We start from the raw sequence: 26,446 nt of genomic DNA on the forward strand, positions 1-26,446 counted from the left end.
AGAGAAATTGCTAAATACCCAAGAGTTACATCTCAGGCTCTACAGGAGTCAGTTAGCATGTTAAATGTTAAAGTTTATGACAGTACAATTAGAAAAAGACTGAACAAGTATGGTTTGTTGTGAAGTGTTGCCAGGAGAAAGCCTCTTCTCTCTAAAAAGAACATGGCAGCATGGCTTAGGTTTGCAAAGTTGCATCTGAACAAACCACAAGACTTCTGGAACAATGTCCTTTGGACAGACGAGTCCAAAGTGGAGATGTGTGGCCATAATGCACAGTGCCACGTTTGGCGAAAACCAAACACAGCATATCAGCACAAACACCTCATACCAACTGTCAAGCACAGTGGTGGAGGGGTGATGATTTGGGCTTGTTTTGCAGCCACAGGGCCTGGGAACCTTGCAGTCATTGAGTCGACCATGAACTCCTCTGTATACCAAAGTATTCTTGAGTCAAATGTGAGGCCATCTGTCCGACAGCTAAAGCTTGGCCGAAATTGGGTCATGCAACAGAACAATGATCCCAAGCACACCAGCAAATCTACAACAGAATGGCTGGAAAAGATAAGAATCAAGGTGTTGCAATGACCCAGTCAAAGTCCAAACCTCAACCCGATTGAAATGCTGTGGCTGGACCTTATGAGAGCTGTGCATAAACAAATGCCCGCAAACCTCAATGAACTGAAGCAACGTTGTAAAGAAGAGTGGGCCAAAATTCCTCCACAACGATATGAGAGACTGATAAAGTCATACAGAATACGATTACTTTAAGTTATTGCTGCTAAAGGTGGTTCTAGAAGCTATTGAATCATAAGGTATACTTAGTTTTTCACACATGGCTTCTCCATTTTGGCTTTATTTTTGTTAAATAAATCATGACACAGTGTAACATATCATGTGTTGTTGTTCATCTGAGGTTGTATTTACCTAATTTTAAGACCTGCTAAGGAAAAGAAGGAAAAGATGATTGTTATTATGTCCTGATATGTAAAACCATAGAATTCAAAGAGGGTGTACTTTATTTTTCACACAACTGTATATACGCTGTGAGATAGAGACATACAGTATATACGCTGTGAGACAGAGAGAGACATATATACGCTGTGATATAGTCAAACAGACATATATACGATGTGAGATAGAGAGAGACATATATACAGTGTAAGATAGAGAGACATATATACGCTGTGAAAGTGAGAGCGACATATATACTGTACACTGTGAGACAGAGAGAGACATGTACGCTGTGAGATAGAGAGAGACATGTACGATGTGAGATAGTCAGTGTATACGGGTAATGACATCAAATTACTATTTGACTATAGTTCTATAACATGGGATTGTATGCTTTACAGCTAATATAATCCTTGTGTGCTGCTAATATACTCTTCCATTGTGTCATTGTGTAAATGAGTTACCCAGTAGGCTCTTGGAGCTGGCATAGTCCATGCTCCAGCTCACCAGCGCCATGACAAGTCCCAGCAGAACCAGAAAGATCCAATCCTCTCCCAGCTTCCTGATGATGTACCGCTTAACCCACTGCACACAGACTGCAACACAACAACACAAGCTGAGACACGACAACATACCCCCCGATAGTATGAGTGGTGAGTGCAGTATGTGGGTGTTATATCAGAGGAGGCCTATCTTTGGTATTAGTGGGGAGTGAGCCGCGTGAGTGGTATATCAGGGGAAATATATTCACAGTATGAGTGCAGTGTGTGGGTGTTATATCAGAGGAGACCTCAATAGCATGAGGGGTGAATGCAATGAGTGTTATGTCAGAGGAGACCTATCTGTGGTATGAATTGAGAATGTAGTGTCTGTATGTTATATCAGGGGATACCTCTTGTTTGAGTAGTAAGTGCAGTGTGTTGCTGATATATCAGGGGAGATCTCTGTATAGTGTAGCCAAGTCCCTTGGACTACTAATTCCCTGGCTCTTCTAGCACTGTAAGTGCCAGTAAGGAATGGGCAGTGTTGGGAACAAATCCTGCAGGGCCTGGTTGTATTGTTATATGTGTGTTACCTAATAAAGTTCAAGAATAGCCTGGTATTACAAGGGGGGCTACGACTAATAGGAGGCCGGCTTACAAGCCACTCCCCTGGGAAGGAGGGGGCTTCCCTCTAGAGAGAGTAATTGTTTCTGGGAGTTAGTTCTGGGCTGCCCTCCATGCTATGAGGATGCAGCAGTTAGCCTCTCCTGGAAAGGAGTAGGCTGAGGCCTTGCCCTGTTAGGGAGTAAGGTTTGCCGAGGAGGGGTATTCAAGGCCTCAAGTCTGGGTACTGCCTTCAGGTAAGTAACCTGTACTGCCATGCTGTGTTCAATAAACTCCAGTTATTCCTTCTCTGGTGTGATGCTTGTAGTATGAACAACATATGAAGAGTGCCCCTGAGGTTCATCCTGGCTGTAGCAGGATCCTCTTGGGCTGGAGGTGCTGCCGCTGACTGACGAACCATCCATGATAGCCTGTCCTGATGTCTCCCTACAACATTGTGAAGATCTCAGGCCTTCTGTTCCACCTCACATGTATGCACCAGCACCAGAATACACGGTAGCGATATGATCTCACATAGGGTTGGGGGAAAGGTGCTACAATAGTATGAATGGTAAGTGCAATGTCTGGCTATATCAAGGTATAGTATGAGTGGTGAGTACAGTGTCTAGGTGTTATACCAGGAAAGACTTCTGTATAGTATGAGTGGTGAGCACAGTATGGGGGTGTTATGTCAGGGGAGATCTCTGTATAGTATGAGTGGTGAGTGGAGTGTGTGTGTGAGATTATCTCCATGGACGGAGAAGTTGGTAATGTGTGGGGGGATGCCTCACACTCACCATGACACTTGGAGTAGCACTCTCTCTGCACGTCAGGCGGTTTGGTGACACTCACACTCTGCTTTTCTCGAAGTAACTTGCCAGCTTCCTTACGAGCAAATTGGGAGAGTTCCTCTGTGTAATGTCCATAGGTCTGTGACGAGATGAGAACAAGAGCATAGCTCATACCTGGTAAGAATCCTGTTCTATCACCATACAATGTACAGTACAGGGGAGCACAAAACAGGGGGTCCTGTAACCCCCTCACTGCTACCCAGACGCTAATGCATTTGTGTTATCCATCTTGCTAATAGCCATTAACAGTCTCAACTTCCATGGAGAGAACAAAAGAAAGAGAGAGGCAGCGAGAGACTCAGAGAGACAGACAGACAATAAATAAGACAGCAAGATAGTCAGAAACCTGGGGAGATTAGAAAGACAGCAAGGGAGAGATATTAAAGAAAAAGAGGCTTAAAGTGAGATATTTTCTTGGAATGCCTAAATATCTATTTTAAGAAACACATTTTTTTCTAATCCCATATATCATATTTGTATTAGTTTATTTACTTATGTCCATTATTTGTATTATCATCATTATGTATTTTATTATCAGTATGTATTGTATTATCATTACAGTTATCATTGTAGTATCAATATGAGTAAGTACTTTGGTCCCCTGTGTCTTTTTGGGAGGTGTACCTTTAAAAGGCTGCCATTTTCTCTATAATTATTTCGCTGTCCATTAATTCAACATAAAAGGACAGTCCTAATTTGGGGAAAAGTTCCATCCTAATGTGTTTTGGTGATAAGGAGATGTGTCAGTCCCCGAAGCTCAGGTATATAGTTCCTTTTGCCCTGTTTGCAAAGTCATTCTGAAACGGATTATTCAGACAGATCAAGAAAAGCAGCGGAAATACTGGGATCCGATGTTCCAAATCAATAAAACAGTCACATAATGGTGAGTGAATCTTTCTAATCAGGCCAATTACACCGATAAGCTGTATGTTTTTATTGACCAACAATATGGAACTTCCTCTTTAATATGCCAAATATATAATATATAAGGGCTCCCAGTGTGTACGCTTTCTCCCTTAATCTCAGTCTTCTATACGTTGATTCCAGCGCACGGAGTATAATGTTCACATCACACCCCGGCCCTAAATCATATATCCCAAAGCATAAATAAATACATTCATTAGCAGGTCCGGTGATCGAGTGATATGTTAGACAATTTGAGAAAGTATTGAGTAAAACAGCAAAAAAGGCGGTGTGGTAAAGTTATGTAAAAGTCAGGGCAAAATGAGATGGCCAGAAACGAAAAAAATCATCTATTTTTAATCATGAAATAAAACAGGAACCTTCATTTGGATGAGAGCGTCGCCACTAACAGCTTCCCTAATAGACTCGTGGTAAAAGAAAATGGGACAGGCTTTCCGTAAACTGTAGGCTATGCTTTGAAACCATTTATTCCAATTATCGTCTGTCACACCCTGGCAGCGAGGCCTCTAACAATTTGCTTTGCACCTCTAGCAGCGAAGGGGTTTCTATGTTTTGGTAAAGCTGGCAAGGTTTCCAGGGCAGCTCAGTTAGGGCAGCTCAGGTCTTGTGGTGTAAATGATGCTAAAAATAGTGGCGGAAGATGATGCAAAGGAATGAAGAACCTGACACGGGTTATTATCATTATACGAGCCTTAAATTATGGGCAGTCATATAAATGCAGCCAAAGTAAAAACAAAATGACACATGAAATCATTATAATATAAAACCTCATATAATTATTCTCAGGCTGCTGCAGAGATATCAGGATGGAGTTAAAAAGAAGTTCAGTAAAAGCAAAGGATTTCTTTTTATACAAATGATTTTCTAGCAATATTTCCTGGAGGTATGAGGAGACGCAGGATGTGAGCTCCGTAATCACCTGCGAAGCATCAAGAAACTGGGGAAAAAAATGTGACTTGGCCCCTGGTAAGTGGGACAGCACCCTAAATACTTCCGGAAGCTTCTGTTTTTAGGGACAGATCCCCACATTCGTATCAATGTAAAGCAGTAGAATGTGTGACTCATTATTAGTTCTTGGTACATGTGATAATTAGCATAATGTTATACATAGAGAGAGAGAAAAGCCACTTAACCTCTCTCTGTCTCTCCTCTTCATGCTGTCTCTATAGTTCTCTCTCTCTCTCGCTGTCTCTTGGGATAACAGCTGTTTCTGAGGCCTGACATTCTGATCCCAGGTGTCTGGCGCTCATTAACACACACAGTTGCAGCCTCCTATTGGCTAACTTCCCACATTCAGTGTTACACAGGGTTCAGCGAAACAACTCATAGGGGCCTATGCAGAGAGCAGCGAATTTTAAAATTGGCGAGTTTAATAAAAAGTAGCTTTTTTGGAGAGTTTTATTCTCCATATGCAGAAATGTGCGAATTCTGCTATGTTTAACATGAATGCGTGTGGCGAGTTTAAATTGTCGAGATGCGCGCTGCAGAAATGTGTTAAAAAAAATTTGCGCCTTTTTTTTTCCTTTGCTATGGCCGCGAGCGGCAGCTTCTTGCCAACTTTTCCTGGCGAGGCAAAAAGGAGACAATCGCGCCATTTTATTGGCGCGAACAGCCGCTAGATGCCGTTCGCGCCTCTCTGCATAAGGATATTTTTAAAACTGGCGAGATGGAGGTTCTCGCCAGCCGCGAGGCGAGTTTTAGAAATAGAAAAAAAAAATTGGCGCGTTTTTCGTAACTCGCCATTTTCTGCTGTTTTCTGCGCGATTTTCTCCAAAAAATGGCGAGTGTTGAAATAGCGCTGCTCTCTGCATAGGCCCCACAGTTACATAGTAGATGAGGTTGAAAAAAGACATACGTCCATCAATTTCAACCTATGCTAAATGTTGACAACAGATACTTTATCCTATATCTATACATACTTATTGATCCAGAGGAAGGCAACCCCCCCCCCCAGTGTTTTATCATCCAATGATATCTTATAAGGGGAAAAATAAATTCCTTCCTGACTCCAAGAATTGTCAATCACATCACTCCCTGGATCAACTTCCAATGTTTACTTATTTGGTATATACCTGTATAACTTTCCTTTACAAAAAGATGTCCAACCTTTTTTTGAACAAATCCATTGTATCTGCCATCACAGTCTCCATGGGTAATGAATTCAACATTTTAACTGCCCTTACTGTAAATAACCCTTTCCTTTGTTGCAGGTGAAATCTCCTTTCCTCCAACTTAAAGGGATGCCCCCGAGTCCTTTCTACTGCCCTTGGGATGAATAGTTCCTTTGAAAGCTCCCTGTACTGTCCTCGAATATATTTGTATATGTATTGTATATAATGTATTTATCATTTCCCGTCTTAGACGCCTCTTTTCTAATGTAAATAAATCTAATTTAGTTAGCCTCTCCTCGTAAATTAGATTGTCCATCCCCTTTATTAATTTGGTGGCTCTTCTCTGCACTCTCTCTAGTTCCATAATGTCTTTTCTTTTTTGTTTCAAATATTTTTTTATTAGGCAGTTATACAACATAAACACATCATACACAATGTAAAGCCTAATACAGGAACATTTTTTGTCTTTTTCTTGGGCGGGGGAAAAGAAAAGATTGACAACCATAATTGTCATACAGAAAGGCCTTCAAAGAGAAAAGGCGAGAAAAGAAGGACATGGGGGAGGGATGGGGGGTAAGGGGCGGGGGGGAGGGATGGGGGGTAAGGGGCGGGGGGGAGGGATGGGGGGTAAGGGGCGGGGGGGGGGGGTTGACCTCCCCCTGGTCGCCGAGCTTCTGACTTTATCCATTTAGGTTTAGGCTTGAGATGTCTTAGTTCTCCTTGTCTGGGGATACAAACTGCCCGTCCGGTATGTGTGGATTATCTTTATCTTATATATAGAGTATCCAAGGCTCCCATATTCTGTAAAATGTTGTTACATTTTGCTTAAGGAGAGCTGTTAACTTCTCCATAAGCATCACCTCATTGACCCTCTTTTTTATGGTCCCTTTAGAGGGGGTGGTTAATCTTTTCCAGGAGGCCGCTATCTCGCATCTTGCCGCTGTGAAGATGAAGGAGATTAATTTCCTAACTGGACGGTCAATTTCATTCATTGCCTGGCCAGAAGGAAGGTCAATGGATCAATGGGGATCTCAAGGTCAATGACCTCTTTTATTAATTTTTGGACCTCAGCCCAGTATTTCACAATTTCTGGACATGACCACCAAATGTGGGCCATGTCTCCCCTTTGTCCACAGCCTCTTCAACAGAGATCAGATGCCAGAGGGTATATTTGTTTTAATCTCACCGGAGTAAGATACCAGTGAAATAAGATTTTATATATATTCTCCTTCGTTGTGGTACATATAGAAGTTCCTGAGGCTGCTTCCCAAATTTCTTCCCAATCCTCTCTGTCAATACTTATGCTTAGATCTGCTGCCCATTTGAGCATATAGTCATGATTTGGAAGGTCCGCTGATTTCTCCAGTTCAGCGTACATTTCTGAAATTAGACCTTTTTGGTGAGTATTGACTTTACACAAGTTCTCAAACTTGGTAAGGGGGGATAATTCTGGTTTTGGGTATATTTTTTGAATAAAGTGTCGAATTTGGAGATATTTAAATGTGTCCAATTCTGTACATAATATCTTTTCTAAGGAGTGGCGCCCAAAATTGTACTCCATATTCAAGGTGTGGTCTTACTAATGCTTTGTTAAGGGGCATAATTATGTCTACTTCCCTTCCATCCATTGGCCGTTTAATGCAAGATAAGATCTTGTTTGCCTTTGCAGCTACTGCATGACTTTTGGCACTATTGCTAAGCCTGCTGCCTACAAGCACTCCTAAATCCTTCTTTATCAGTGATTCTCCTAATTTATCCCCATTTAATTTGTGTCGCCTATTTATTCTTGCTTCAAAATGCATAACCTTACATTTATCTGTATTAAATCTCATCTGCCATTTACCTGCCCACGTTTCCAGTCTCTCCAAGTCCTTCTGGAAAGAAATTAAATCCTGCTCTGATTCTATTAGCGTACACAATTTAGTATCATCAGCAAAGATGGAGACTTTGCTCTCGATGCCGACCTCAAGGTCATTAATAAACAAGTTTAAAAGCAGTGGTCCCTGTACCGATCCCTGAAGTACTCCACTCACGACCCTAGCCCAACCTGAAAAAGTTCCATTATGACAACCCTCTGTTGTCTGTCCTTTAACCAGTTTTCAATCAAGATGCATATTTTTTTACTGAGTCCAATTTGCTTTATTTTGTACACCAACCTCTGGTGTGGAACCGTATCAAAGGTCTTTGCAAAATATATGTAGACCACATCAACTGCATTACCCTCATCTAAATTCCTACTTACTTCTTCAAAGAAACAAGTAAGTTTAGTTTGGTATGATCTATCCTTCATAAATCCATTCTGACTATTACTAATAATTTTGTTTTCCATTACGTATTCCTGAATATTATCCCATATTAAACCTTCAAGTAGTTTCCCCACTATTGAAGTCAGACTTACAGGTATGTAATTCCCCGGTTGTGATCTAGCTCCCTTTTTAAATATAGGCCGCACATCTGCTATACGCCAATCTTGTGGTACTGAGCCTGTGGAAATTGAGTCCTTGAATATTAAATGTAATGGTTTAGCTGTTACTGAACTTAACTCCTTAAGAACTCTTGGATGTATGCCATCGGGGCCAGGTCCCTTATTTGCTTTAATTTTTTCAAGCTGTCTATGATCTTCTTCCTCAGTTAACCAATTGTTCATTAATATAGAGGTTGTGGCTTCCTCCTACGGGCACTACAATTGAAATTGATTCTTCCCTGTAAACACACTCTCCTATGCCTTAAATATACTCAAAATATAGCTCTGCGCCTCAGTACTGTCCTGCAGCCCTCACATTTACACACACAGCGCGGGCACTGCACCTCATACCCACACACAGCACGGGCATTGCACCTCATGCCCACACACAGCGCAGACACTGCACCTCATGCCCACACACAGCGCAGACACTGCACCTCATACCCACACACACAGCACTGGCACTGCACCTCATACCCACACACAGCGCAGACACTGCACCTCATACCCACACACACAGCGCTGGCACTGCACCTCATACCCACACACACAGCGCTGGCACTGCACCTCATACCCACACACAGCGCGGCACTACACCTCATACCCACACACACACAGCGCTGGCACTGCACCTCATACCCACACACACAGCACTGGCACTGCACCTCATACCCACACACACAGCACTGGCACTGCACCTCATACCCACACACAGCACTGGCACTGCACCTCATACCCAATGGTAGGAGGTAGTCTGGCACACAAATACTCAGTTTAAATAAGATATCACCTGCTGGTGCCCACGGACAGAAAGGGACAGTCCTGCAACGTCCCCAAGGGTGCCTTCCACAACCGCACCTCATACCCACACACATGTAGAGCTGGCACCGCACCTCATACCCACACACACCGCAGGCACTGCACCTCATACCCTCACACAAAGCATGGGCACAGCACCTCATGCCCACACACAGTGTGGGCACTGCGCCTCATGCCCATAAACACAATGGGTGGGCACTGCACATCATGCCCACACACATACAGCACGGCATGTCATACCCATATACACAGGGCAGGCACTGCACATCATACCCATATACACAGCACTGGCACACTGCACCTCATACCCATATACACACAGTGCTGGCACTGCACCACATGCTCACACACAGCGCTGGCACTGCACCTCATACCCACACACACAGCGCTGGCACTGCAGCTCATACCCACACACACACAGTGTTGGCCCTGCACCTCATACCCACACACAGCGCAGGCACTGCACCTCATACCCACACAGCTCTGGCACTGAACCTCATACCCAGACACACATAGCGCTGGCCCTGCACTTTATACCCACACACAGCACTGGCACTGACCCTCATGCCTTCACACAAAGCGCTGGCACTGCACCTCATGCACACACACACACACACACACAGCACTGGCACTGTACCTCATGCCCACACACACACAGCACTGCACCTCATGCCCACACACAGCGCTGGCACTGCACCTCAAACCCACACACACACACAGCACTGGCACTCCACCTCATGCCCACACACAGCGCAGGCACTGTACCTCATGCCCACACACACTCAGCGCTGGCACCGTACCTCATACCCACACAGTGCTGGCACTGCCCATACACACCACGTGGCCACTGCACCTTATGCCCACACACACACACACAGCACTGCACCTCATTCCCCCCACCACACACACACACAGCACCTCATCCCCCCACCCCCACACACACACACAACACTGGCACTGCACCTCATACCCATATACACACAGCACTGGCACTGCACTTCTAGCCCACACACAGCGCAGGCACGGCACCTCATACCCACACACACACAAACACACACAGCGCAGGCACTGCACCTCATGTCCACACACACTCACACACAGCACTGCACCTCATGCTCTCACATGCACAGCACCTCATACCCATATACACACAGCACTGGCACTGCACCTTTAGCCCCCCCACACACACAGCGCAGGCACGGCACCTCATACCCACACACAGCACGGGCACTGCACCTCATACCCTCACACACAGAGCAGGCACTGCACCTCATGCCTACACACACACAGCGCGGGCACTGCATCTCATGCCCACATACACAGCGCAGCACTGCACCTCATGCCCACACACAGTGCGGGCACTGCACCTCATACCCTCAACCAGCACGGGCACTGCACCTCATACCCACACACAGCACGGGCACTGCACCTCATGCCCATACACACAGTGCGGGCACTGCACCTCATGCCCATACACACAGTGCGGGCACTGCACCTCATACACACACACACAGTGCGGGCACTGCACCTCATACCCTCACATAGCACGGGCACTGCACCTCATACCTACACACAGCACAGGCACTGCACCTCATGCCCATACACACAGTGCGGGCACTGCACCTCATGCCCATACACACAGTGCGGGCACAGCAGTATATGTATACACAGGTCTGCCATTGCCATTTTAACATTCTCTGCAGGACTCCTATATACAAACAGTCCTGTTGATACCCCTCAATCCTACTTTGCAGTCCTTATACAGTATATGCACTAATCCCGGCCACTGAATTTCCATCCTGCCATGCACACCTTCCATATTAAACACAGCTGTCGCTGCGCCTCAATCCTGCCCTGTGAGCCCCAATTCTTATACAGCTGTCGCTGCACCTCAATTATGCCCTGGGAACCCCATGCTATTCCATTACAAACCCATCCCCCAATACCAACACATACAGATCTATAAATAACTCCTCACGTGTTCCCATGCCAGTATAAAGGGGGGTCTGGTTCTGTGCGCCCCCGTACCCCTTTCCCCATCCCCTCAGATAACCTCTGACCCTACCTTTGTGTGAGAGGGGAGTTGCTCCTCTGTAGTCTCTTGCAGAGGGGGTGATGTCTGGCAAGGGATCCCATAGCTGGAGCAGTCTCGCAGTTGGATATATTGGTACTGAGGATCATCCCCCCACCAGCCCGACTTACAGCCATTGCTTTGAGACCCCTTCCGTGCCTCCATGCACTCTCTCTACCTCAAACCTAGAGACTGTCTAACCCCCTCCACCACTGGTCTGTCACTTTGAGCTGCCTGTCTCTTCAATGAAAGTCTATTCGTCCTTGGCAGCAGTCTCTTACCCACCAATGGCTGCCTTTCATTCCCTCTTCTTGTGTCTAATCCTTGACCAGCTTTCACTTACTTTCCAAGGGCTGTCTCTTACCCACACCCACGTGTCTCGTAACCTCTAGTGGATGTCTCTTATTATTCCCCAGCTTTTCTACATCTGATATTTTTGAACCCTTCATTAAATGTATTTGACTTTTACCCGTCTCTGGCTGTCTCTTACCTTTCAATGACTGTCTCACCCTTCCCAAATGACTTTTTCTACCTATGTTTCTTAGATGTCTCTTTCTCACTCTGAATGTCTTTGCTTTGGCTTCAACTGTCTGTTCTCTTTCTCTCTCACTGCTTGCCTATCAAACTCTTCCTTCTCTGTAGCCGTCTCTCCCACTCCCTGGTAGTCTCTTCCTTGCATTACGTCTGTCTCTCTCTGGAGGATTTCTGGAGAGACAGCTCAGTTAAGGGTACGAGTACAGGTATATAGATATATATAGAGTGTCACGTGACGTGTTGCAAAACCTGAGATATTAAATATCAGTGAGATAGCCAGAGAGAGAGTGACAGACAGGGTGAGGGAAGAGAGAGTGAATGTAAGAGAGAGATAGAGAGAGAAGAGTGAGGGAGGAAGAGACAAGGCAGAGGAAAGAGGGAAAGAAAAGCGTGAGATGCTGAAAAGAAAATAAAAAAGAGAGAAAGTGACAGAGGAAGGGTTGGAGTAAAAGAGAAGAAAAGGGTAGAGTGAGAAAGTGCCGCAGAGAGGGAAAGAGAGAGAAATCAGAGCGAGAGAGAGCTACTTACCAATAATACATTTACTGTAAGTCTGAGTAATATTCAGCAGGATATTAATTGCTTTATGACTATTAATACAAGATACAGAGACTGCCTTGTGCCAAAAGAGAGAGAGAGAGAGAGAGAGCCACTGAGTAGGCAACATCTAGCACGAGAGAGGGTGATTTGGTTGTTTATAGAGAGAGTGCAGAACTGGGTAAAACATCCATATGAACATTTCACATACAAAGATCCTCCCATTCTAGCCCAGTCCTCCAGTAATTTATACCCAAGGTACTCCAGTCCCCAATTACTCTGAGTCCTTCCCAGGCCCCTACATACCCCCAATAACTTAAATTCAATTACAGTTTATCCCATGTATCCCAATCTACCCCAGTCCCTTTAATTCCTCCAAGACACTAAAACCACAGCATTATTCCTAATGTATACCACTAACTCATTATTTCCTGCTACTCCAAATGCTTTGTAGTCATTTCTCATTTTTTTTATTCCCTTCATCTACTCCCAGTTTACACTAAAGATTTACATACAGTACATATACATACGTACTACTCCCAGTTTACACTAAAGATTTACATACAGTACATATACATACGTACTACTCCCAGTTTACACTAAAGATATACATACGTACTACTCCCAGTTTACACTAAAGATATACATACGTACTACTCCCAGTTTACACTGAAGATATACATACATATAACTACGTACTAATCTCAGTTTACACTAAAGATATACATACATATAACTACATACTAATCTCAGTTTACACTAAAGATATACATAAGATATATATTTGTTCTACTCGCACAATCTTTCCCCATCCATCTAATTACTTTCCGTCCAGCCACTTCCAGTCCTACCCAGTGTATCTCAGTTCCCTCAATGTAGGCCAGTCTCTTCAGTTCTCCTGAGTCCATTCCAATAACAGTCAGTTTATTCCAATAGCTTCCAGTACTTTATAACCTCTCCAAATTCTTCCCAACTGTTAATATCGAAGATCCCCCAGCCAATCGCAATCTCCCAATCTACTTGGCTCAGGTGGCGCTTCCATAGTCTATTCCAGTCATGCCTAGTTTCTTTATAAATCCATCAATCCTTCCCCCACCCTCCCCAGTCTCTCATGGGCCTGCTGCTGATACTGTATGGGGACTTACCCCGACCTGTGTGAGTGCTGTGCGATTTGACATCTCTGCCACTTCCCCAACTCTTAGTTTGTCTCTTGCAGTTTCTATAGATGTCACTCTCTTCTTCTTCTTTGGAATACCCTATTACAGTCCTTTCTTAGGCTGACTCTCTCTCTCTTGTTGTCTCTCTCAGCTCCTCTCTGGCTGTCTCTGTCCAGGCTCCAGCTTTTACATTTCCCCATCACCTCTTTCCTCCCCCAAATAGATTTGAGACCAACCCTTTCTCCAGGTAAGACCGTTCCCCTTTCTGCCAGGAGGTGTGACATGTGACCTTTATTTGATTTATAGCCTCATTCTACCTGTGACCTTGATCCCAGTCACTTTACCTCTCTGTGCCTCTATCTGTCCTGTCACTGCTCTAGCTCTGTTTGTTACTATGAGCAGAGTTACTTTATTCACGTGTCTCAACATCAGCAATGATGCAGTACCCTGCGACAGAACCTCACTGAGACCTGGACAGGGGTACCATTACTGCTGTGAGTGTGCCAGTGCCATGTGTCTCAATATGACTCTAGTTCTGCTACTGACTCTGTCCAATCTCAGATAGAGTCACTTTAACCCCTGTGCCTCAGTCTGACCCTGGTTGTATGTAACCTCTGGCGTTTGCTTATTTGACAGTGCCTTAATCTGACCATGTGATCTCAGTCACCATACCTTTACCTTCCTGTGTCTCTGCCTGATCTGATGCTGGCTCTGTCACCTAAGGTAGAGCTCCTTTACCTTGCTGTGCCTCAGTGTGACCCTGACTGCCACTGTTACTCTGTGTAATCTTGGAAAGAGCTCCTTTACCTCGCTGTGCCTCAGTTTGACCCTGACTGCCGCTGTTACTCTGTGTAATCTTGGGAAGAGCTCCTTTACCTCGCTATGCCTCAGTGTGACCCTGACTGCCGCTGTTACCCTGTGTAATCTTGGGAAGAACTCCTTTACCTCGCTGTGACCCAGTCTGGACTTTGCTCTGCTGCCGTGAACTTGGGATAAGCCGTCTTCACTCATTGGGATACTTAGAATCACTTTACCTCCCTGTGCTTCAGTAAGACTCTGCCGCTGATATATATCTTAGACGAAGATGAGTTTGAATATAATATATATAACCCCATATATACATACACTGCCCCATATAGACATATATATATATATATACACACACACACACACACACACACACACACACACGCACACGCACGCACGCACGCACGCACGCACGCAAACACAACAGTACAACAACAAAGTCTCTTATCTGTTTCTGTTGTTATAGTAAGGGAAGGCCTCTGTATTCTCCTGGGTCAGCATCCTTGTGTGCTATGACACTCTCTGTGTCCAGGAATATATGAGGATTCACCATCCTGGCGGTCGCAGACCGTTTCCTCACCCCAACAAGCCTTCCGTGATGGAAACTCAGGATGTGCGATTATGCTGCATTATAGGGCACACCTGCACCGGCAGCCTATCGGCGCTTACTTCCTGGTTCTGCCCTGGCTGGCTATTGAAGGCTCCACCTTTATATACCTTCAGTCTGCTCTCATTCTTTGCTGAGCATAGTCTAGTGTGACGCCGTGCCTTGCTGCATTCTAGCTCCAGACTTTGCCTTGCTGATTAGCCTCTTGTTGCCTGACCCTGCTTGTCTCCTGGATTCCGCACCTCTCCTCTCCTGATCCGGCTTTGTACAACCATTCTCCTGTCTCCAGTCCTGACCTTGGCTAAGTACTCCAACGATCCGATATTCTCCAATCCTGAACCTGTCTATGTACCCCGACAATCCGCTACTCTCCAACCCCGAACTTGGCAACGCACTCTGACGATCCGCAACTCTACAAATCCTGAACCTGGCAAGTACTTTGATTATTCTCCTATCTGTAATCCTGACCTGGCTTGAACGACTACTATACATCCTAGGCTCGCCCGCGTGGCTGTGGATCGGCGTTAACTAATTCCCTACCTCAGCACCGTGGTCGCGCTTTGTTTGTGGTGAGCTACGCGTTACAGTATAGAGATCTTGTCCCCTTGTCTGGTGTCAGCATACAGTCCTTTTGTGTGCATCGAAACATCATATTTTCCTCAGGTCAGCCCAGTTGTGGGCTAAGGAAATCTCTGCAGTCCTCTTTCTCCTTATGTCAGCCCAAATGTGAGCTAAGGAAATCTCTCTCCTGTTTCTCACATCAGGTTTTTTTCTAAGAGTCCTAATCAGCCAGGTGTAGTCTGGTTGATTGCCTGTGTGCAATTAACCAGCACACTGCTGGATATAGAGACAGTTTCTCTCAAACAGTGATAAGTCCCTGTTACATACCTCCCCTGTTTGTGGGAAACTCGGGCTTACCATGGCCAAAGCTCATCCTTCCACTTTCACTAGATATATCCCTGCAGCTCGAATGAGAGCAGATGGAGAACAATAACTTTCAGTCCTGCTGGGATTGGAGCCATTTTTCCAGGTTAGTAATGTCTCCTCAAGAAGGCGCTTGAGCTCAGCACTCTTCAGTCGCTCAAGCACAGTCTTTCTTCTGACCTCTTGGTCACATATTTTCCCCTACGTCGGGCGATCCTTTCTTCCCTAAGTTTAGGGTGACCATCTGCATCAGGTTCTGTAGCCACATTTACGGGTGGTTCAAGCTGGGTGGCGTTTTTATCCATACCGATTGACTCCCGTGGCGTCTCAGTTTGTTAGTTACCTAGTGTTTTACCTGTAGCTGTGTGAACACTGAAACAGTTCTGCCTCAATCTAGCCAAAGACTGTATCTTTCTAGCGGCTATCTTCATTGTGAGGAATATGGCTTGGGCCTGACTGTATTGGTATTGCGCTTCTCAGTCGTAATTCGTTTCTTCTTTCCTGATTTGTGTGGAAAGCCGATCGTAGTACTGAGATGGCATTGTGGGTGCGCTTATAGCAACGCACAGCTTGCTTGGTTGTGATGTAGAATCTATATCTGGATAGAATCACACCAGCAGCTTCCTTCATTTTTTGTAGTATCTTTGCTGCAGACACTTCGTAACATTTGACTGGAGTAAGATTACACCCCGCTTCAAATGTTCATAATTCTTTCTTTGACGTTGCATTCTCCATATGGACTGGAGAAGGCAGGCTGCTTTATTCTGTCTATTTAGCCGACGAGTTTTCATTCCTCTGTAGGCAGCCGGTATGGTAAGCACTGCAGAGCGTTTGCGCAGATATATTTCTTTTTCCAACCTTGCTTGAACAAGAGCTTTGTAGTACTTCTGAATTACTCTGCTGCTTTTCTCCCTTTTAAGAAGTTTAGCTAATCAGCAATAGAATCCTGTTTCTGGAGCTTGCTCTAAGTGTGCATCAACACATTCTTCATTATATTTTGGACCTCTGCGGATTTCTTCGCTCGGGCCACAGCTGCTTGCCTCAGTTTCTGGACCTTCTTGTGCTCCCTCTTGTACCGAGTCACCTGGCCTCTAAGCTTGGCCTCTAAGCTTGGCCTCTAGTGATGCTCTGGTGAGGCTCAGGGTAGCCTTCAGTTTCTCATTCTCAGACACGCTATTAGAGAGGGTTGGAGTTCCTTACAATGCATCTGACCTCAGACGCGCTATTAGAGAGGGTTGGAGTTCCTTACAATGCATCTGACCTCAGATGCGATATTAGAGAGGGTTTTGGTTCCTTACATTGCACCTGATCTCAGACACCCTATTAGAGATGGTTGGGGTTCCTTACAATGTATCTGATCCGAGACGCGCTATTAGGAGAAGGTTGGGGTCCTGCAGAATTTCACAATATAATTATAGGGTTCCTTAACAAGACAAGGTTGGAAAACACTGGTTAGAGAGTACTGTATGTGGAAAGAGTCAAATGAACAGATGAGTGAGGACGGGGGCTGGGGGTGGGGTTATCTATATCTATATATATATAAAAATGAAATTTGTTTGATTGTTAGTAGATGTGGGGATTCTCATTGGTCCCTCGGTCCGCCCGCCCATGCCCCGCCTCCCCCACGGCTCTCATTGGCCAAGAGGTACACTGACATCACGGACACACCTACTCCACAGACAGTCTCACCCCTGCAGACTCACCATACCCCCTGACACTGTCACCCGAGACTCAGACACTCTCTCCCTGCTGAATCACCCTAAACACCTGGGATCACCCCTGCGGACTCAGCCACCCACCTTGGTAAGTTTAACACACTCTCTGCTGTCCACCCCCCCTCTTACCCGTCCACGTTCTCACAAATTACCACATCAGCACTCCCCTTACTGTCTCTCTGCTATCCCGCACGCTCAGCTATGTCCCCGCTTACCCCATCAGCAGCCCACTTACTGTCTCATGTCCACCCCCCCTCTTACCCGGCCACGCCACCGCTCACAAATCACTCCCTCCGCCTTCCCGCCTGATCTGCGCTCAACAGCCCGCTTACTCTCTGCACCACTACTGTGCGATCCACAAATCTGTCCCCATCATCATCACCCTGTCGCCCGCCTTACTGCCCGCTCCACACTCAGCGGCCGATACAATATTCATTGTCCCCCTTACCCAAAATGGCCGCCTTCCCCCACTACGGAGGGGGGGGGGAACGAGTGGCGGCCATCACCCACCTCCCCACTCACCGCATCACCCGCGGGAGCGCAGGGGACAGGGGTATGGGGGGAGCACGAATGCCAGGGACCGGGGGGGGGGGGGGGTGAGCGCCATGGACAGGGGGGGGGGGGAATGAGGACAGGGGTCAGGTACAGGGAGGGGACAATGGTGTGGGGTGCAGGGGGGGAGTGATGTGGGGTGCAGGGGGGGAAACTGATGTGAGGTGCTGGGGGGGAGTGTGCTGTGGGGTGCAGGGGCAGGAGTGATGTGTGGTGCGGGGGGGGGAGTGATGTGTGGTGCAGGGGGAGAGACTGATGTGAGGTGCAAGGGGGGAGAGTGATGTGGGGTGAAGGGGGGGTGGAGAGTGATGTGGGGTGCAGGGGGGAACTTATGTGGGGTGCAGGGAGGGGAGACCGCAGCTGTGAGGAGGGGGGAGGGAACGGAGCTGTGAAGAGGGGGGGGGGATCCCTCCTGTCAAGGGGGGTAAATCCCGGGCAACGCCGGGTATATCACCTAGTTATATATATTTTGTATATTATGTATTGTTACAATATGCTGATGGCTTCTAATAAAGAACAGTCCTTGGTAAAAGGAAAGTTTGCCTTGGTGTGTTTATCGCAGACACAGAAAATGGAAAATATACTAAACATGGTTGAATGGTTTAGCCCATAGATTTCTGCCTGGCAAACAGAGCGCCATATTCACTAAGCTTACAGCCATGCGATGTTTACCCTCACACTGTTTTATTGATTCCTTGAAAGAAGCAGAAAATAGGTATTTCTGGTGGCAGTACTTCCTCTGTGAGCCTCAATAATTATTATGTAGTTGAATTAATGAAATATCAAATTAAACATAGAAAGTAAGAACAATTATGTCAACCTTTACCCACAGGTTTGAAGGACTAAATATTGTGTATCATCCCATATAAAAGTTATTTAAAAAAAAAAAAAAAACAATGAAATATAAAGGTACACGTTTGGCCATCACTGCTTCAAACAATTACCTGCATCGGTAAACCTGTTCCGGAGAGAGGCGGTGAGGGCATTGACAGGCGGTGTGAAGATATGGTGTGATGAAAAGAGTGGGAGAAGTGTAAGGCTAGGTCCCCAGTGGCCACGGCTGCGTGCGCATCGGCGTGCGTGCCGCACACAAAGTACAGCCTTCTATGGGGCCGGCGCCAGTCAGCGTGTGTGCGTGCGCAAGCCACGATGCGCAACCGCCTTGGCCAAAGATTCTTGTCTTTTGGCATTGCGACCAAGCATTGGACACGTCCCAGGGGCGGTTCAGCCAATGAGGGCGAACCAGCATTGTGACATCATGGCTGTGCCCCCCCATCGCAATGATCTGCTCTTCTCCTGCAACTCAACCACAGACCGCGGCTTTCACCCGTGTGGCGCGTGTGCAGTAGTGAACACTGGGGCCCTAGCCTAAGGCCGCGTTCATGGTCGGTGAGACCGTGCAGAGGAGTGTGCGCATGGCGAGATCAAAATGCCTTAAGGCAATGATCGCAGCCACAGACCGCACGTGCACCAGCGCGATGGGGCGCAGGGTGCGCAAAGAATCAGATAAATTTGATTCTATGGCGCGACGGCCAAGTCATGTGAGCGGTTCAAACCAACTCTACCTAGGCCACAAATCGCTACAGCTAAAACGCGGGTGACGTCACGCGCACAGTCGCGAGTGCTCACCATGGACCCAGCCTTAGAGTCAGATAAGAGGCAGAGAGAGTGAGAGAAGGAGCACAGAGAGAGAGAATCAGAGAGAGAGAGAACGAGACAACAAGAGTAGAGGCACAGAGAACGAGACAACAAGAGAAAAGGCACAGAGAGAGCGTGTGAGAGAGAGAAGAGACAGCGAGAAAAGAGACAGTGAGAGAGAACGAGAGAAGAGGCACAGAGAGCGAGAGAACAAGAGAAAAGGCACAGAGAGAGAGCGTACGAGAGAGGGATCGAAAGAGAGTGAGAGAGCGAGAGAAGAGGCGCAGAGTGGGAGAGAGAGAAGAGGCACAGAGTGAGAGAGAAGAGGCACTGAGTGAGTGAGAGAGAGAGAAGAGACAGAGAGAGAGAGAGATAGCGAAGAGGCAGAGAGAAAGATTGAAAGTGAGAGAGAAGAGGCAGAGAGAGAGAGAAGAGGCAGGGAGAGGAGGCAGAGAGAGAGAGTGAGAGAGAAAGGCACAGAGAGGAGAGAATGAGAGAGAAGAGGCACAGAGAGAGAGAGAGAGAGAGAGAGAGAGAGAGAGAGAGAGAGAGAGAGAGAGAGAGAGAGAGAGAGAGAGAGAGAGAGAGAGAGAGAGGGGGGGGGGCAGAAAGAGAGAGCGAGAAGAGGCAGGGAGAGGGGCAAAGAGAGAGAGAGAAGAGGCAGAGAGAGAGAGAAGAGGCAGAGAGAGAGAGGGAAAAGGGAGAGAGAGAGAGAAAAGGCACAGAGAGGGAGAGAATGAGAGAGGAGAGAGAGAGAGAGAGAGAGAGAGAGAGAGAGAGAGAGAGAGAGAGAGAAAGTGAGAAGAGGCACTGAGAGAGAATGAGAGAAGAGGCACAGAGAGACAGCGAGAGAGAGGGTAGAGGCAGAGAGAGAGAGATTGAAAGCGAGAGAGAAGAGGCAGAAAGAGATACTGAGAGCAAGAGAGAGAAGAGGAAAAAGAGTGGTTGGAATAGGGACGTTTATGAAGGGGATGGGGTAGGATGGGAAAGTGAAAGAGAGAAAGAGATGGTGAAGGAAGAGAAAAAGTTTATAAAGAGAGAAAGTCAGGAAGAGCAAGGAATCTATTATAGAGATAGGCAGGGAGGGAGACAGAAAGGGGACTTTGGTGATACTGGTTCAGTAATAATTGTATTAATAAGGAAGGAATTTCATGGAGGATTAAATAAGGCCAAAGGCTGCTATTTTATATGCTGTGAGGCTGTCTGAAGGAGCTGGAGACAAGAATAGTCTCTGTGATATGTGGAGATGAACTATTCCCCAGTACAGGGAACAGGCTTCCCAAGATATTAAGTAAGGGCCTGAGAGAGAGGAGGATGAAGAGAGGGAGAATGAGAGAGAGGAGGAGGAAGAGAGGGAGAATGAGAGAGAGGAGGGTGAAGAGCGGGAGAATGAGAGAGAGGATGAAGAGAGGGAGAATGAGAGAGAGGAGGATGAAGAGAGGGAGAATGAGAGAGAGGAGGATGAAGAGAGGGAGAATGAGAGAGAGGAGCAGAAGAAAGAGATGGAGACTGAGAGAGAGGAGGAGGAAGAGAGTGAGAATGAGAGGGAGGAGGAAGAGAGGGAGAATGAGAGAGAGAGGAGGAGGAAGAGAGGGAGAATAAGAGCGAGGAGGAGGAAGAGAGGGAGAATGAGAAATAGGAGAAAGCCAAGAGAAGAAAGGCACATAGAAAAAGACATCTATATACACACACACACACACACACACACACACAAGAGTTGAGTTTGCTATAGATAAATAAATAAAAATACAGTTTTATTACTTGGGAAACTTAGAGAAACAGATAGACATGGTAGAGAGAGACAGCAGAGTGTTTTCCCATCTCTTACCAGAATTAAAGTGCTGAGCTCAAGGGCCTCGTCGTTTCTATCCATCCTGGAAGTCTCAAATGAGACAGATGGAGCCAGGGAGAAAGATTGAGACAAACAGGGAGATGGGGAGATAGAAAGGAGTAGTGAGGAGAGAAGGAGACAGTTCAGTAGATTATGGGATAGACACGGCTGGAAAGTGAGAGTGCAGGAGAAGCAGAGAGAGTGCGGATGAGCGTTGAGTATCAGATAGAGAAAGAAAAGATGAAGGAATAAAATCTCTGTCATCACCTCTTCATTCTGCAGATTAACTCAATCACATTATTACTTGTCTGGGATCACACACAAAGCCAGTGGCAGAGCCTGGGTCAAACTGAGGCACTGGGGATATAAAGTGACTCTGCCGAAGGTCACACTGAGTGCTAGCGGCAGAGCTGAGTTTAGACTTAGACTCAGGGAAGATAACCTCTGCCTGAGGTCACACAGAGTCAGCAGCCGAACCACGGACAGCCTGAGGCAAAGGGGGAACAAGGTGGCTGTACCTGAGGTCACACAAAGAGACAGTGGTAGAGCTGGTGAAACTCGATTGGAAAAGCTACTTAGCAAATAAGCTAATTAAAAACACATTTTATCAACATCCACCATATAAAAATAAATCCAACATCATGTGCTTCAGAAAAGTTATAACATCCAACTCTGAGAAACAGAGCCTTAAAGTAATAATGCAGCTTCCCATCTCAGCAGATACATCACAGAATATAAGAAGATTGTATAATAACCCAAACATACCATTATTTGGGGGGAGGGGGGGGATCCCTGTTACAAAGTGAAAACATTCCCTTTATAGCAATATCTCTTGACAGGCCCAATCATCCTGCTCCTACTGGAGAATTATGCGTTACAAGAACATCCCTTTTATAGGAAGGGATATTTATATATCATGGCCCTAATATCCCTCTTCCTACAGGATGAATCTGTTATAAGAAAATCCTCTTTATAGGGACATCTTATCATCGCCTCAAGCAACTTCTTCCCACAAGAAGAATCCATTATAACAACATCCCTTTATTACACTATCTGTTCACAGCCCAAATCCACGTCTTCCTACAGAAGGAATCCACGTTATAAGGACGTTCCCGTGATCGTAATATCTCGTCACACCAGTGGCCCTCTTCCTATGGGACAGGGTCTCTTCTTAAAACAACACCTTGTAGCCCCTTTCATTTGGGACAAACCCCTCTTATAAGAACTTTCTTCCATCAGAACTTTGCGATGACTCACCAGGGTTTGCTGGTATGTGAGAGTTTTCCTATGTTGAGCGTCCCCCGGCATAACCAAAGACATCAAGAGACTGCCCGATAGGAGAGAGGCAGATAGAGAGACCAACAGAGATAGGGCGAGAGATGCAAAGTATCAGTGTGCAGCCAAACCCCCTGCCTGTCTCTTTGAGGTCTCAGACCCCCCATGTAACTCTCTGTTTGAGACCCTGGCACGGGGGGGGGGGGGGGGGGCTAACATTGGTAGTGCAGAGAAACATCCGGTTGTCACACGAGACCTCATCTGTCACTTGAGACATCCGTCTTGTCACATGGACAGCCAGGAATAACCATGTGTGTCACTGTGTTATAGTGTCTCTTACTCTGTGTTACTGTGTGTCTATATCAGTAGGTGTTGTTGTGTGTCACTGTGTGTATCAGTATGTTGCAGTGTGCCTAACTGTGTGTATCCACCATATATGTTATACTTGGGGGTTCCAGATTTCTGTGTTTATTTTTGGTCAAATCAGTATTTTTGTTTTTCAGATATTTTCATTTGATTTAACATTCAGCGCCTATCAGTGTTAACAATGAAAACATGGATTTTGTGTTTGTCGGTGCACTGTTTTAGTTGCACACTCCCCTAGTTTGGCTACTGCCTCCCACCTGTGACTGGGCTAATACAAGAAGTGGAGCCCATTAAGAAATGATGCAGCAATTCAGTTTTTTTATCTGTTTTCACTGGGAGTGCAAGATGATCGCTCCATGGGGTTTTTCCGGTGTTTCTCATCAGCCCCCCTCCCCCCCCAGCCCGCTAAAACCTAATACTATAATCATACTGTGTATTACTGTGTGTGTATTACTGTCTGTATATCAATATAGGTTGTGGTGTCTCGCTGTATCTGTCCCTGACAGTGCATCAGCATGTTGTACTGTGAGCTATAAACCAAAGTTTGCTGGCTGCAAAACATGGTCAAAAAGCCTCAGCATATTATTTTTCTTTAATAAACCTGGTGTTTTGATATTCAGCTCCCCCGACTACTCCCAGAACCGAGTGCATTAATGAGATCACCCTCTTATGTCAGGGTCACACTGCCCTTCCCCCCCCCCCCCCCCACACACACACATATACTGTATGTGGCCCCAAAAGACTTAGACGAAAGGGTGTGAGTGTGCAGAGCTCCCTTAGGAACAGATCTGCACAGATGTCCCATTCATCACCTCAGTGAAAACATCTCTGTTAATATTTTCTAATGAGAATATTCTTCCCCTGCGCAGTGTGCCTTTCTGTGTCACAGAGGAATGTACAGGATACTTTTAGTGATGTCACTGCAGCCCTTTCCCACAGTAATGAGCTATTCTAATAAAACATTAACAAACATACTGTCGCACAGCGAGGTGAACGCTGTAAGAATGGTTTTCCCAACAATTTGAGGATATGATGTTATTGTCACTTTTAACCCCTTCACTACTTGGAGATTGTGCGCAAAGTTATAATTTGCTCTGCAAATGCAAACTCTCACAACACTGCCATGTACACACACAGCACTGCCATACAAACTCACACAGCACTGCCATGCACACACACAGCACTGCCATGCACACACACAGCACGGCCATGCAGACACACAGCACTGCCATACAAACTCACACAGCACTGCCATACAAACTCACACAGTACTGTCATGCAGACACACAGCACTGCCATACAAACTCACACAGCACTGCCATGCACACACACATAGCAGTGCCATGCAGACACACACAGCACTGCCATCCAAACTCACACAGCACTGCCATGCACACACACAGCACTGCCATACAAACTCACATAGCAGTGCCATGGAGACACACACAGCACTTCCATGCACACAAACAGCACTGCTATACAAACTCACACAGGACTGCCATGCAGACACACAGCACTGCCATGCAACACACACACAGCACTGCCATGCAAACTCACACAGCACTGCCATGCACACACACAGCACTGCCATGCACACACACAGCACTGCACGGCACACACACACACACACACACACACACACACACACACACACACACACACACACACACACACACACACACACACACACACACACACACACACACACACAGCACTGCCATGCAAATACACATAGCACTGCCATGCAAACTCACACAGTACTGCCATGCAAACTCACAGCACTGCACTGCACACACACAGCACTGCCCTGCACACACACACAGCACTGCCATGCACACACACACAGCACTGCCATGCAGACACACACAGCACTGCCATGCAGACACACACAGCACTGCCATGGAAACACACACAGCACTGCCCTGCACACACACACAGCACTGCCATGCACACACACACAGCACTGCCATGCAGACACACACAGCACTGCCATGCAGACACACACAGCACTGCCATGGAAACACACACAGCACTGCCCTGCACACACACATTCCTCTGCATCTACCTATATGTCTGCACTAAATGATACTCTTTGCATTCAGGTTCCCAGCACATATGCATCCACGTGCACACACGGCTCAGCTCCCCCAGGTATGCATACTGTAGCTCTGCTGGCTCATGCAGTTGTATGAGAGGCACAAACCTGAGGGATTAATACATTGCAGCTTCTTAGAAACAAGAAACCAAAGATGGCATTCGGAGTCAAATTTTCTTTTTAATTTTGTGTAGCTCCTCTGGTTTATAACACACACACGCACTTTAACACGGGCACAGCATGCCTATATATTTAAATGGCTTAACCCCTTTGCTACCAGAGGCAAGTCAACACATTGCACTACTCTGCTCTGGCAGAGAAGGGGTTACATGCTACACAGAACAAACCTAGTGCATGAAACCTTTCTGTACCATGCGGCAGAGGCCGTATTATAGTGCGACAATGCACCCCTTATCCCCTACTCTGGTATTTTCCAGTGTGAAGGCTGAGCATGTACACAAATGATTTACAGATTCTATAAGACGCCAATTAGCGCAATAAATCAGGTCCACTTATGACAGTTAAATAAAAGCTCTCACACACAGATAAAACGTACAGTCCTCACCATGATCTACTCAGGAAAAAGGGAAGGCAGGTGACAGAGATTTATACCCGCTGTCCCTTTTACTATCCTGAGAAAATCAGAAAAACAGGACTTTGTTTATCTTCAAAAACCGTTGGTGGTAGAGAAAGGGCCCACAGGACAACGTTGGAAAGTCTTTTCTGCTGCAGCTCTGCAGCTCGATGTAACAATGACTATTATTATTGTATGCAATAACGTGGAAGTTAGTCATGTCAATCTTTATTTTTGTCGGTAGATGCATAATGCGCTACGTTAAATTGCTTTGCAGACTAAGTCTGAAAGAGAAACTGTGAAATGCACAACATATACCCATATCATTGTACTTATAAGTCTCCGCGTTGCAAAGCTAAGGCAGAAATGGAACAAAAACAGGACCACATTTGTCAAAGAAAATTAAATCCTCTGAAAGCAATTGGAGTTTTCCCTTTAATATATTTAGAGCAATTCTTTTGGACTTCTATTGCCCTGGTGTTGCATCCAGGTGACTATTAAATAATAACTAGCTATGCATTGGGTCAGGGGTGGCCAACTCATCATCAAGGACCGCAAACA

The 26,446-nt window shown here is 46.2% G+C and overlaps 1 protein-coding gene across 5 annotated transcripts in view; it reads right to left on the bottom strand.

The window, feature by feature from the left end:
* CLCN1 (chloride voltage-gated channel 1) overlaps nt 1–22,968 on the bottom strand; it is a 54,185-nt gene extending 31,217 nt beyond the window's left edge. For 2 of the 5 annotated variants that reach the window (XM_075611800.1, XM_075611799.1), the window contains exons 1-3: nt 11,271–11,986; nt 2,834–2,966; nt 1,416–1,547 (exon numbers count right to left, since the gene is read on the bottom strand). In XM_075611800.1, coding sequence (XP_075467915.1) covers nt 1,416–1,547; nt 2,834–2,966; nt 11,271–11,441 — 436 coding nt within the window. In that variant the 5' untranslated portion in view covers nt 11,442–11,986. Of the gene's footprint in view, nt 1–1,415; nt 1,548–2,833; nt 2,967–11,270; nt 11,987–13,489; nt 13,538–22,832 lie in introns of those variants that run through there. The other 3 variants (XM_075611801.1, XM_075611803.1, XM_075611802.1) reach the window with 3 other exon arrangements.
* Nucleotides 22,969–26,446: the final 3,478 nt, after the last annotated feature.

Source organism: Ascaphus truei, chromosome 8 (genome assembly GCF_040206685.1).
Source record: "Ascaphus truei isolate aAscTru1 chromosome 8, aAscTru1.hap1, whole genome shotgun sequence".
NCBI classification, from domain to species: Eukaryota; Metazoa; Chordata; class Amphibia; order Anura; family Ascaphidae; genus Ascaphus; species Ascaphus truei.